A 14,350-nucleotide genomic window follows, 5' to 3' on the forward strand; every position below is an offset into this window, starting at 1 on the left:
GAAGCTGAATCAATCTCTCCACTTTGTTACTTATGCAAGCTTTATGCAGGGCTGTCTCTCCTACCATAAAAAATTAATAGATTACACTAGACTAGCCAAGATAGCAACTAAAGAAAATAATCAAAGTGCCTGGAACTAGGAGACCTGGCTATATGCCAGAAAATTCAATAATGAGTAAGATTTTCCTTTATCCTGTTTAACCATCTTTTAAGAAAATTAAAAAAAAAACCCACAGAGCTTCTGTTCCGCCAGAGATCCAGCAATGAAATTGTATTGCAAATGGTTTAACACAGGAATTATCTCCCCCCAGTTCAAGGTTTAAAGCTTCAATCACACTATAAAAGCACCAAGTGATCACAGAACACCAAAAAATACTGGGTTTTGAAGCAATAAAACTTTAGAGTGCAGTTGCCCTCCCTTAAATTTATTCATGAACCTACGTTAAAATGTATGGTTCTTTTTACACAGCGTTTATAGCTTAATTCAAATGAATGTTTCTGGCTAAGCACGAGTGCCTCTACACACTCAAGTATAATTCAGAACTTCAAATCCGTTAACAGATGGTTTGCTGTTTCTCAGTAGGCTGCCTGACTTGGCTACATTAACAAGGGAGGGGGGAAAGAGGCAGAAATAAATGAAGAGGTCCTAATAATAATAATAATAATGATAATAATAATAATGGAAGAAAATCCTGTGGGAAAAAAATGATCCCACACTTTAGTTACATGTAAAGCTGAAGTAAGTGTGAAAAACTGAACAGTGACGAACTGAGAACTACTGCCTATATGTAGACACCATTCGTCTCTGCATGATAAAAACTTCAGACCGATTCTAAATGCTGTTTTGCTTTCAATAAGTGATTAGGTTTGAACAAGAGCTAGAGGAAAATCTTGATGCCAGGTGAAAGATGATGCAGCAAACATCTTAGAAATGAAAAATATCTCAGGAGAAATCTCTCAGCCTTTGCGATAAGATTTACATGGTATAGTTTGTTATGTTAATACCTTCACTATGTAAATCTGTCACCTCCACACTCATTCTTTCAAAAGAAGATGCTACTCACAGTTTTGTCAGGGAAGGATACAAAAAAAAAAAGACAGGTAAGGACAGGGTTTTTTGCCCCAGCCCTTCAGCTCACATTTCTTTGTATAAGTAAGCATGTAATAATTCACATCAATTTTACTTGCAAAAGCAATAAAGAGAAAGGCAACCTATTTTAAAAATGCATGGTCTGGCTCAGTTACTGAAGCTCTCTTAAATCCCAAAAGAGGGTGAGACATTTCTGTCCTTCAGTGTTTGTGATACAATTCTAGTTTTAATTTTTTTGAAAAAGGCAAAAGCCTGCTTTTGCCAGTTTTTTCTAATCCTTCTCTTGGGTGTCATAGTAATATAGTTGTGTTTTAAGTGACAGAGGTACATTTCTGATGAAGATACAAAAAGTAATTTCAGCATGTAATTCTGTTCAGGTAGAGGCTGGTGTAAAGTATGATTTACTAAATTTGTGTAGTATGTAGGAACCAAATGAATTACTGCAGTGTTTTACTGCTTAGGTGCTTGGGTTCCAGTATAGCTAAGACAAAAGCCAAATGCCTTTCATAGTCTGGGCTGAATGCCTGGAAGAAAACAGTCCATATGCTTAACACAGCTATGTAACGTAGCATACTCCTCAGTCTTTGTTCACAAAATGTCTAGGACTGAAAGAGATGAAGACTGAATTATACTTTCAAATCAGAAGACGTTGATCCTACCAAGCACAGGTTGAGGTGGATTAGCAAAGTAAGTCAGGCAAGACTGGAATGAGCTCACACAAGCTGTACACTGTATTTAATATCTGGGAGGGGGAGGGGGACGAAGAAGGCGGCTTTATTCCACCATATATTCAATTCTTCCTTATAAATACATCAGGAAAAAGAAACATGAACTGTAAGAAAATAATCCTTGGGCATAAGCCATCATTTTAGTTCAGTGTTCATCAGACAAGATTTTTGAACCTGAAACTGTTGATTCTAACCATGTGAAGTTCTTAACATAAATAGGATATATAAAATACCTTTATTATTTCTCCTGTTCAAATCTACCTTTGCAGCCAAGAGGTAGCGATTCTCTTTGGCACATGCAGCCTCAACTTCTGCCTTTGCTCTAGGATTCACTGGCAGTGGAGGGCACTTAAAGATGAAGTCACTGCAAAGAGAGCAAAGGAGACACGTCTACAAACACTATTTCATATTTTAGAGATAATCTATATGTACTTAATGCTTTTAAATGTGTATACACAGCATACTTACATCCACTCATTTTGCAGTTATTTCTAAAATGTCTCAGTTACACAATTTCTAAGTCATTTAATTATAACTGTATTTAAAACAGTAATAAAATTAAATTAACCACAGTTAAACTTTCTCCAGAGGTAATTCTATGAACAGTTGAACTTCTCTATGTACCCTTTAAAAAGAATATTTGGAAAATATAACTACATCAGTCTGCACATACACTGAGAGGGAGGATGGGGAGAAAGGGGGAAACCCAGCCCAGAGGTGTTAGAGGTTTACAATGGAGCTTTCTGTCAGTTGCAGTAATTTGTAGACAACAAAACAGGTCATATAAAGGTCAAGAAATGTGTCAGGTCAGAAGCTGTCCCCCAAAGCAGAATAAAACCGGTGATGTTATAGGTATTACTCACGGTAGATCAGGCAGCACTTTGACTTGGTTCTGCTTATATTCATTTAGCATCTGTAATGCCCTTTGAGACTCAGGGCAAGGCCACTTCTTTTGGTTACTCTTTGCTTTGTGTATCCTTCTTGTCTTGTGCATCTCTACCTCTTGCAAAACAGGTGCGTAGGAACAGACCTGTTGCAAAAGTAATGTTTTCAATGACTTTGTATACAGTAAATTAAAATGCAGTCATTTTCGTTCGCTGCACTTGACAAAAAGCAGTCATCCACCACCCACAGCTTGCTGTATCTAAATTTTAAAAATATGATCCCTAAATAATTGCATCTATATACACATATGTATTTAATGTTCTTGCAATTCACTCTTCACGCTGGTCTCAGCAGTGAGTGGGTTGTGTATGAGCCAGAAACTGGGAATTTCTAGACCTCTCTCTTGACTTTTTGGTAGCAGAGAACATTGTGACCACTTTAGCTGGACATAGGACTGAAGTAAATGTAACTGATGTTCAGGTACATAATGAAAGCACTTAGAAGTTTCCCGCTCCCAACCCAGGGAGCAATTTGGTAAACACTCACTCCTCTCCTTCCTCTCTTCTAAGATGAGGGGTGGGACTAAGTCTTTTTGCATTGTGAAGGCAGTAAGCTGGTGATCTCATAGGTGCTCCCTCTTTATTAGGATAGTTTTGGCTTTTGTAGGTATTTTGGCTTCCTTTCCGTAATACAGAGCTTCCAACCTACCTCACACCACTCATTTTAAAAAAGTCATGTAAGTTTCTGCAGTTAGAGAAAAACATAGGAAAAAGTCCAGCCGGGGTACTCATCCAATGATTCCACAATGATCCTATCTGACAAAAGATATTTAAGAAGGCTTTGAGAATTTAGCAGATCACTGTAGCTTCTGCAGGCAACTCGCAATGGGTGAGGGACACCATACTTGCACTTTCTCTTGTAGGTTTACCACCAGAGAGTAGGAGTTCATTACCTGGACCCACAGAAGAGCCTAGCTGATAAGATGCTGAATGAGAAAAGCTAGCAAAATTGGATGATAATGTTTATTGCATGGAATGAGAAAGGAGTCATAGCAATACTAATGAGAGCCACAAAACCCACATGAACTTGAGCTTTCAAGCACTACAAAAATTTAAGTAGTTGCAGAGAGTGATCAGTAGTCACGGCAATACTAAAAATAGCGATTGCTGCTGCGTACGTGTTGGCAACATATTAAATATTAGATATCTAGTTGGTTTATTTCTGAAATTCTGATAGCCCTTTGTGCTCTTTTTAAACATGATGTATTCATAAACAACAATCCTTGTTCACAATAAACTCCTGTGAAATTCAGGTAAACTTATTTATGGGAAATGTATAAAGGTGTACATTCTTTTTTTCTTTGACTCTACCTGTAGAATTTTAGGACATGTAGAAATAGTTATGCTTTCCATATTCTTTTAGTTGTTAGTATTAAGTTACTGAAACAAGGCTCTAAGTTAGGGCATGTCATTACTGTGAGATCTCCCTGATTTGCCTGCATCCTGCCAGCAGTCATGATTTTGAGAATTTCTTTCACAGCTTTCGTCAGGTATTTCCTCACTAACTAGCACAAATTGCGACTTGAAAGCAGAAAAAGGTTTGCAAGCAGGAGAAAGTTTTTTAAGAGGAGAAATTCACAAGAATACACTGTGCCTCAAAATTGTAAAATCTTGTATGTAACAAATGCTTGGACCCAGTAGAATAACTGACTGTCACCTCTTGAAAAACCTGAAGGAAAAGACAACCCAGCAAAACCACACTATATTTGAGATTTTCCCTAATGACAAATGTAACATTGCTGTAATGTATTTCCATCAGAGATTATTACACTGTGATTTTTCCTTGTTAACTGCATGTAAATAGATTAATTACATTACAAATTATCTGGCAAGAAAATCTTACCATTGTTTTGAACCCAGATCTCAGGCAAAGAGAAATTTAAGTGCAGTAGTCTCTCTCTAAAAGTGGAAGATAATGCATGCAATGAGCATGACCTTACTTAGACCACAGAAGAAAGACACTTTCCAAGACTTTCGTGATTCCAATTACTTGTAAAAGACTTAAGTCTGACAGATTATTAAGGAAGAGAAGAGTAACTTACTATTTTCTGAAGAGAAAGAGGTTCTTTTGAAACATTTACATTCCTCTGTAAACACATTTTTTTAAAAATGGCTTCTGCGACAAACATTTGAAGCCAGGGCGATGGTATAGAACAAATGAACATTTTTAATTCACATATCGGAAAATCTGGATGAAAGCAAAGGGGAAAAAAAGAAGAGTCTTAAAATGACAATATACAAACCTGTACATCTAGACTTACCTAGAAGACAGCTCTTCCAGATTTTTTTCCCTGCTGTTGCAGATTCAGAAGCTATTCTCCATAAGATCTACTAAAAATGCTCATTTCAAAAATTTTTTTTATCATCTGATAGTAAGATCAGCTTCTAAGAGAACATTCAACAGATTTTAAATGACAAAGCACCACTTTTGAAGTAAAACTTTTTAAGAAAATGCTCTAAATACGATCTTATGAAAGTTACGCCTTCATTTTGAGAATCCAATTATTTATTTGGGAAGTTGGGCAATCTTAAAACCTGTAGGTAACACAATACAAACACAATTTAGATAAAATGTGTTATACACAAACGAAGAAATCTAAGTAATCCAGGGTGACCTATAAATTCTACATTAAAAGTGATGGTAAGCAAATTTTAAGCCCAAATTGGATCAAAAAGTTCATACCTTTTAAAAAGAAAACAAAACAGAGTGTGGCAGAAGAATCTGTACCAATATGTCTATCTACATCTCTCTATCTATATCGATGTCAATCAGACATATGGCTGGCCTACCTCTTTTTTGGAGGGGAAAGGAGACAGAATGTCTGATTTATCTTAAGTGGTATTTGTATTTTGATTCAAGAAAAATGATTTTGTGAAAATAGCAAGTGAAACGGTGGAAAGCAAGGTCTGCCATGAGGAAGAAAGTCTACTGTATTGAGGGAATATTCTGCTGAGAAGCGCTCATACATTAACCAATGAAAACTCCATCAAAACAGAAACACATGTTTTGAGAATACACACATTTTGTATTCTTGAGAGTGACAGAACTTAAGAGGAGAATCCTGCAACAGTTTCTTGGGAAGTGCTGTGGAGTGAACCAAGCAGTAGTGATTACCCATCACCAGATTATTTACTTTTTATAATCAGACTGTGAACATTGTTCTTGTGAGTGCTCTCAATGAAGGAAGAATATAGACAGTGTAATTTTCCATTTCCATATAGGAAGGTAAGAAAGTCTTACAGAAATTTATATATCCAAGATTCTCCTTATTATATGAAAGCCAGAAAATCCATTGGAGATGTGGCAACACTAGTAGCTACTAAAAGCTCCATTGATTTAAATACTATAAAGTTCCAAATGATTTGCCCTTCTAAGATCTACGACAGGCTGTAGCAGTTCTTATAATTTGCCTTCTGTAAGACTGAAGTGGAACTATTTGTCTAGAGTCTAAGATTTTAGTTTAATTTTTTTTCAGGATAGTTGTTCTCAAATGTCCAAGCAAGAAAAGACAGATGCACTTTAAATGAAGCCTATGTACATCTCTCTCTAAAAGAAATGATGACTGAAACCAGGATGTCCACAGAGGTGTAACAGCTAAGTTACAGTTTTCCCACTGTTTCATAATCATAACTGGAAGGTGGGGCAGGGGAAATCTCCTAGCAATTAAGTTTCAAAATGGAATTGAAAACATTCAGGAGTTTTCTTGAGAATTTTTTTTTTTTAATCTTTCGAGTTCGTCATCCCCTCATTGCTAAAAAGACAGATACCTCAATCGACATTCCATGTTAAATGATAACAGTTCATTTGAGTGGTGACACTTCTGTTTATCTAGTACATTTAATGAAGAGGAACAATACTGATTCAGGGGACTAGTAGGAATTTTCTTCCATCTTCTAAATAAAGTCCGTTAAGTCTAAGGATTTGGAATGAGACACTGAAATGTTTCATTTGAAGTCTGTATAGGTCAAGGAGTTCAGCATAGGTTTTGGACTTAGGGCTGAAGTTCCTTTAGCAAACAAGAGCAAGGTTATGGAGTGAAAAATTTCACCTGAGCACTGGCTAGAGCTAAGGTGTCTCCAATTGCCCCTCTGAAGTTATGTCTTACTACGATATGCTTGAAGCTCTTTCTAAGCTTAAGAGGGAGCTCCAAAGATTTTTTTTCTTCTTCTGACTTGTGTATTCTTGCTTTCACATTAACATGTATTTATTTAGAGGGATTTTGATAAGAAAGCCTCTTCTTTTTGGTCTTGAGACAGAGAAACAAACAGACACATACACATGATAGAACAGTTTCCTGCATGTGTACACATCATACACGTCATAAGACTGCCCAGCTCCCAACAGAAGGTAAAACATAACTTGAAAGTAAACCAAGGATTTTAGTTCTGTGTATCTGATTAAAACACTTTGAGAGGCCTTTCAAACACTCACCATCACATGAAATAGCAAGGTACTGTGCCAAACCATCAGCTATTTGATGAAACATATTTTTGTCCATAAGCAAACTTGAGACGATCCAATATTCCACTACAGTTCCAAGAATTGCACTTAACAGACCTGCAATTTCACATCTGAAAGCCTAAGTTGAGAAAAAAAAATAGCTGAAGACCTGTACTGTATAAGAAACTTATCCTGATCATATACCAGTAATAACACTAAAGACCTTTATCTAAAAGCCCACTCTGTTGCTACCTCACTTCTTCACTGGCTATTCTTTTTCTGCTCAAAAACAGCCAGGTCAACAAAATTAATATGTCATTGATGCCACATCAGTTAAGATTTGGCACTAAAGAAACAAAACTTATTTGAAAACATTCCATCTAAAACAATGTGCAAATTGGGATCCAAACTTCTAAGTACAAAGTGTGATTTCTTTTTAAATTGTATTTTGTTTACTGTAAGATTTCAAGTAACTGCATTTATACTCGTTAAACTTCCGTTTAATTTGACAGTTACCAGAATCTTATTCTCCCTGCTCTATTAGGACTGGCTTTTCCTAAAGATTCCATCATGACATTAAAGGTCCTTTTGTGACTAACCACATATGTCTGTGCCAAAAGGGAAAGGGATGCAACTTGTGAGCTTCCTGCACAGAAAAAACTTTGGCAGCCAATCTGTGGGATCAGGAAACTTTCTTCTGCTATCAAAAATTCCAAAGAGACCAGCAGCTGCAAATTTAGGAAAACATACTTATGGGTATTGGCCTTTTCTTTTTCTCCCCTGAACCTGCACAAAATCATTGTGTGCAGGTAAAATAGCCAAAATGCATTTTCTTCAGGAGGCATCAAGACAATATACTGCACTTCACCATGTTATCCAGAAAGTACCATGAGATAGACGAACATGCTTGTTCATCCACCTGAGCACTTCATCAGTATCGGCTGGGTACAGCAGTGCTTCTAGTGTCTGAGTTAGTCTGTGCAAAGTCAAGTCAGATCTGTCTCCTCAACACCTTTCTGTGCCATGTAGAAGTATTTTATGCAACGATTCTGCAGTAAGTTATTCCTCTGACCCCATGTACAACCACAGAACATTCACTGTTTGTATGTCAGTTTTGCAAGTGAGAATTGGAAGAATACGTGCACCACAGGAGGAACAGATGAAATGTATTTGCCTAAAGACACCTATCTAAGACTCCACCAAAGAATCAGCACTGTTACACTAGAGCACCTATCAATATCCTGCATTCTAGTGAAAGAGGAGTAGTACTGAAAAACAGATGATTTTGGATAAAAGGGAAATTGAACTGAATACGTACTTATTCGTCAGCTTTAGATTTTATCAAATTACTTAAAAGGAAAAAAACTTTTCTTCCTCTTGTTGTGTTTTCACACCACAGCCAGCTGTTTGTCTGATACTCCTTCGAGCACAATACGTCCAAGGATAATTTAAAGGGATTTTATAAGATTTCCACGGAAGCTGGAAAGCACCAAAGACTGAAACAGTTTGAGCTTCATCAATAAGTCAAACAAAGACATATAAGAGCAACAGAGGCTGCGACACAGATAAGATTCACAATAAAAAAAAAATTACAAAGTAATCTGTGGAAAACCTACATAGATACTGTCCCTACAGTTAACAGACTGACGCAAAAGAAAAGGAATAAACACAACTACCAATATACATTGTGTGGGGAGGCTGTATGATACCCATCACTGAAGGCTTTTAAGAACTGCCCCATCAAAATCTGTTGGGAATGTGACCTCTTTCAGCCCTACTTCCACTTACTCTATTAATTTGGTTTGCCCCTTGCTTTACTGTATCATAACACTTTATTACGGGATCTTGTAATTAAAACCCCCTTGAAAACGTTGATATGACATGTCAACAATATGAAAATATTTTTTTTCCACTAAAATTTCAGTATTTTAAAAGCCACATCGCTCCTTATCTTCTGAGGATTTTGCAATAGAAACTGAAGAACTAATTTAAAACATCTGAATTGCGTTTAAATTTCCCTTAAGTATGCATACCTCTTATCAGTAGATCCCAAAGCAAAATACTGAGTGAATAACCGAATTCCATCATTAGTTCTTTGTAGCAAATTACACAAATGCAGCAAATAAGCATGACTGAAAGGGAGGTAAGTGACAGGATCAAGGACATACAGATGCAATCTGAGGTAAATACAGATGTAAAGCACAAGGATTTACACTCTTTTTCTTGTTTCTAAACCACAGGCTTGTATTACTTCACCTATGAAACATTCTAGAAGGAACAGGGTGGAAAGTGAAAGCTGACCTTGGGGCAGCAGTTTGAAGTGGCTTTTAATACTGCAAGCGTTAATAATGTTTCGCAGTCAGATACATAGCTGCATGTTAGATGTGGCTGATGCACTCATTGGAACTACGTTTGCTCAGTTCAGCATCTCTGCTCACTGACACAGACGAACCAGACATTGCCAGCTGGTGTAGGCTTGGTTGACATTTTGGTAAAACAAAGGTAGTATAAACGAAGAACTTCTCCATAATATTTTGAAATAAATGGTTTGATGCTACAAATGAGAGGGAAATGCTCTAATTTACTGGATTAATCATCTGTTCTAAAAATATTTAAATATTAACATCTTAAAAACATTTTCATTTTCAACCATGAAACAATACAAACATAGTAATGAAAACACATGCAATATTAAAAAGGAGGAAGCAGCAAGCATTTCCATTAAACAAGGGAATTGCTACCATGTACAACAGTGCCAAGGCCCTTTCTTTTTCCCACTCTGTCCCCCACCAGCAAGAGGGCTGGGGGTGTGCAGGAAGCTGGGAAGGGACACAGCCAGAACAGCTGACCCAGAATGACCAAAGCGAGATTCCATGCCATGAAAATGTCACGCTCAGCAATAAAAGCTGGGGAGAGGAGGAAGGGGGGAACATTCAAGGTGATGGCGTTTGCTCTGCCAAGTAACTGCTACGTGTGGCGGAGCCCAGCTTTCCAGAGAACAGCTGGATGCTTGCCTGCCCATGAGACATACTCAATGAACTCCCCGTTTGGCTTTGCTTGTGTGCACAGCTTTGCCTCACTTACTAAATAGTCCTTATCTCAACCCATGAGTTTTCTAGTTTTTGCCCTTCTGATTCTCTCCCTCATTCCACTGCAGGGTGGATGAGTGAGCAGCTGGGTTGGGACTTACCTGCCAGTTGTGGTCACCACCCTACACCACGTGCAGCAAATTGAGACCCAGTTAAACCTTCCTTCAAAACTCTCTTCCTTGTTCTTATTGCTGAGAATCAAAGCTACTTCACTGAGAAAAGCAGTGAAATGGGAAGTGGCTGTTGAGTGTGTTAGCACACAAAGGTCACGTCAGTAAAGTTGATAGCTGCCTGCTTAGCAATGCCATTCCTACACTGCTGCTGCAGTTAGCGCTTTGCCAAATCAAGTACTGTGGTAGGGTGACAAAAGTTTCTGTGTATTTTACACAGATATAAGTTCTTACAGGAAATGTTTAAAGTCATAAGAAAATTAATTTTAACTTTTTTTACTTCAGATTACAGTTGTTTTACAGTCGTTATTTGGAGTTCTTTTCCATGTGGTTTTTAGGGTTTTCCAATGTTTTCAGGGCCATGCAGTACTCTGAAAGTGCCTAACACATATTTCCAAGAAAGCTACTGGAAATGACAGAAAAGTATTTTGTTCTACAAATTTATACCCGATAATGATAACTGAAGCATGGAAGGAAACAAATTAGAAATACGCCAAATGATGCAACTAAAAAATGCAAAGAATACCTTTTTCACTTCTTCGTCCCGCAACATAAGACAGCTTTTCAAAGGAAGGCACAAGTAGTATGAGGCACGAATGGCATTTCTGATACCATTTGTGACATTGTGAAAAGCCAAGCAATAGTTCAGTGCTACTCAAAGTTTTATAAGCAATATGAACATTCCTATGTAAATCCTAAAACTGAATTAAGAGCTTTGGTTCGAGGAACCCTCACCAGGAGTTTCTGCAACAAGCCCATTTCAATAATACAATAAATAAATGTTATTTATATTAAAATTACATTCAATATTGATCTGAAGATCTCAAGTGCTGGAAGAATCTTTATGTTTTTTCTCAGTGCATTTTTAACTACAAGGATATTGGATCAGTTTTATTCCACCAAGCTGACCTGGCAGGTGAACACAGTGATTTCCTGTCACTAATTTTATTCTGGTACTTTTAAGATAAAGTAAGTTAATTTAACACAAGAAAGCAAATGCACTCATATGTAACTTAAGTCTTTATAGTCCTTCAACTCTTTCTTATTCTTTTTTAAACACACACACACGAAAAGAGGAAACATATACAGATATTTTTCCTCCACTCTAGGGCTGATTTGTTGCAATCTCTTTGAATCACATACACACACAAAGAAAATATAATTCTAAAAAGAAAAAAAAAATTGCCCACTTTTACCACCTAGAAAAGAAGGTGTTAGATATCCTCCCCAAAAGAATTTAAATTATTAATCTGTATTTATTTACAGATATTTTCACTGGAGAACTCAGAAGTTCAATATATCACAGTGTTTGTTTAGGTATATCCAATGTTTCTTTCTTCCCACAAGCTAACACACTTGTGTAACCTGCAAAATATGGTCACCCCTTTATGCTATGTTATAAAACAATTTCTGTGCCCATGTAGGTAGTAAGAATACCCTAAGTAATTTCTTTCTTCAAGGTTTCTAGACAGCCTCGTGTTTCTTGCCAATGCTGTCTCTTACCCAAACAGCTTTTAAAAAAATCAAAACTGGTACCGTACCCTTAAACTGAAGGCAGAAATGAAAATATTGCATCCAATATGCTATACTTGACGATATGGAAATACTGTGGTTTTATTTGTGCATCTTTAAAATAATTAAAAAAAAAAAAGGAGAAAAGAACACATGGTTCTGCCTGATAGCTGGGGAGGATCTGCTTCTCTGGCTTTCTGAATGACCTTTTCAACTATGAAACTGAATTTTAAATGGAGTCTCTGAATATATGGAAAAATCAAGTTTTAGTATAAGAAAATTTCAAGTGCAGAAAGGCACAATGATGAGTTTTGAATGTAAAAATACAGTACTATGTCTTGGAGTTCTGTATTTGCTAAAAAATGCAAAGGGAAAGAAAATGCAATACATAAATCTGAAGTTCAAGAATAAGGCTGTAAGAAAACACAAAACACTACAGATATTATGAGGCAACAAGCTGCTTTTTAAGGCTAGAATTCGTATCTGCAGGGATATTGTACATTACAGTGCATAAGATCAAAAGTGGGAAAGCAATAGGCATCCAGGTTTTGTGCTGAAAGCACAATCGCTATATATATGTATATAAAGAAAATAGAATCTGAACAAGAGGTCTCTGTGTTTTATGTCTTATTCTTTAAGTTTATTTTTCATATATGTACTACACTCTCCCTGACACAAGTGATTATTCTGCTTATGCAAAGAATGGCTTATGAAAAAGGTACGCCTTACAGTGCTGGAACTTGTCAAAGGAACACACAGTAGAAAAAAATAAAATGGTGCCTACGCTTAAACTGCAGATTCAACACCAGGAAACATATGAAAGAGCCTCATTTTCCAAAGAAACAGAATGGCCACTGACACCAACTGAATGCGAACCTGCTTGGAGCTCAGTACCTTTGAAAAGGTAGGTTGTTTAAATATAAATATGGGTATAGAAGCCTAATTTTAGGCACTTTTTAAAGATCTTGACCAAGGATAAAAGGCAGCACTGTTTCAGAATGTCTTGCTTTGATAGCCCTCAAAAAAGGTAGGAGGTCTGGTGAGGTAAGATGAGTGAAGCTCTCATTATGTTTAACCTTTCTGCTTTCTTAACATAATGAAGAACTACTAGGTATTATATCGAAAGTGCTTTTTTCTCTGAAATACTTGATTTTCTATTGTTGTTCTGTTATCGTATTGAAAAAGTGAATGAAGTTCCTATTTATTCTGTGCTTTCACAATAATTTAAAAGCGAATGCGGAGACAGCAGTAAGTTTGTATTTTATGTGAGAATCTAGACGTCAAAGACGTATTACAAGGCCTCTTGCTTCTAAAAAGAAAGAGGTGGTATAGAGGACACGCGGTATCTTTCAGGTCAATGTCCTGCTGGTCAGCAGGTCGCAGAACAGCAATTAAGTTGCCTTCAATTCCATTTTTATGAAGAGCAAGAGAAGAAACCAAATGAAACTAAAGGACTTGGGAAGAAAATTGGGGCATTTATTAAAATAAAATAATGCATATCTGTAGAAAACAGAAAAAAAATCCTATCAGTTTTGTTAGCTTTCTCGTTCCAACATTTCATGAATACAATCACTGTAAAATAAGATAATCACCTCTTTCGTTACACCTTATTGTTTGACTGGATTTGTTAAGCTGGTGTCCCTAATGACTACAGTAATACCTGCTGGTAAGGGCATGTGAACCTTTGAACATAGCCAACAAGCTACTCATGATTCGTTTCTTCTTTACAGATCAATATGAGAATCTTATGGATCAATTCATTTCCTTTAGCAGAGCAAAAACCAGCATGCTTCACAACAAAAGGCAGCTATAACAAGCAGTTGTGATAGTTACATGTAATTCCTCACAAAGGAACGAACAAAGGAACTCCTTTAAAAAAAAAAAACATATGTCGGTCTTCGCTATTTTAAAGTATAAAATTCATACTCACATCATTTTTTCTGTTCAATTCTCTATAGGAAAGTATGACCCAATCTGCTAGAATATTTATGTGTTTGGTAAAAAGCACTGAGGTTTCACTTGCCAGCCAAAAGGTCTTCAGAACAACTGTCTGTGGCATGACTTGCTGATGCTGTGAACTGGTCCCTTCAACCAAACTGTAAAAAAGAGAAAGAGAAAAAGCCTCAACCTTTATGCCACTTCGATTACTATAGTTACCAGACGGAAACCTCATCTTCTGTCAAAACACACACAGTTTTGGCAATTTTTAAGTATGGAAAGAACAGACACAATTTCTGATGAATAGTAAGTAAAATAACGATGACTGTTATAATCACACTGAAGGAATTCTAAGATTACATAAGGTAAAGACTGCCTTTACATGTTGAGTTTGTATGGCAAGGTTTTGGTAGCGGTGGAGGTGGGGGTGGGGGGGTAG

At 36.7% G+C, this 14,350-nt stretch overlaps 1 protein-coding gene across 1 annotated transcript in view; it reads right to left on the reverse strand.

Moving 5' to 3' along the window:
- The window catches only part of ANKRD32 (ankyrin repeat domain 32), a gene marked incomplete at its 5' end in the record, with an annotated part of 17,748 nt that extends 3,679 nt beyond the window's left edge, over positions 1 to 14,069 (reverse strand). Inside the window, 6 exons of the mRNA XM_010144540.1 lie at positions 3 to 60; positions 2,051 to 2,181; positions 2,681 to 2,847; positions 4,804 to 4,949; positions 7,194 to 7,341; positions 13,904 to 14,069. Coding sequence (XP_010142842.1) covers positions 3 to 60; positions 2,051 to 2,181; positions 2,681 to 2,847; positions 4,804 to 4,949; positions 7,194 to 7,341; positions 13,904 to 14,069 — 816 coding nt within the window. The remainder of the gene's footprint in view (positions 1 to 2; positions 61 to 2,050; positions 2,182 to 2,680; positions 2,848 to 4,803; positions 4,950 to 7,193; positions 7,342 to 13,903) is intronic.
- Positions 14,070 to 14,350: the final 281 nt, after the last annotated feature.

Source organism: Buceros rhinoceros, unplaced genomic scaffold, assembly GCF_000710305.1.
Source record: "Buceros rhinoceros silvestris isolate BGI_N320 unplaced genomic scaffold, ASM71030v1 scaffold11341, whole genome shotgun sequence".
NCBI classification, from domain to species: Eukaryota; Metazoa; Chordata; class Aves; order Bucerotiformes; family Bucerotidae; genus Buceros; species Buceros rhinoceros.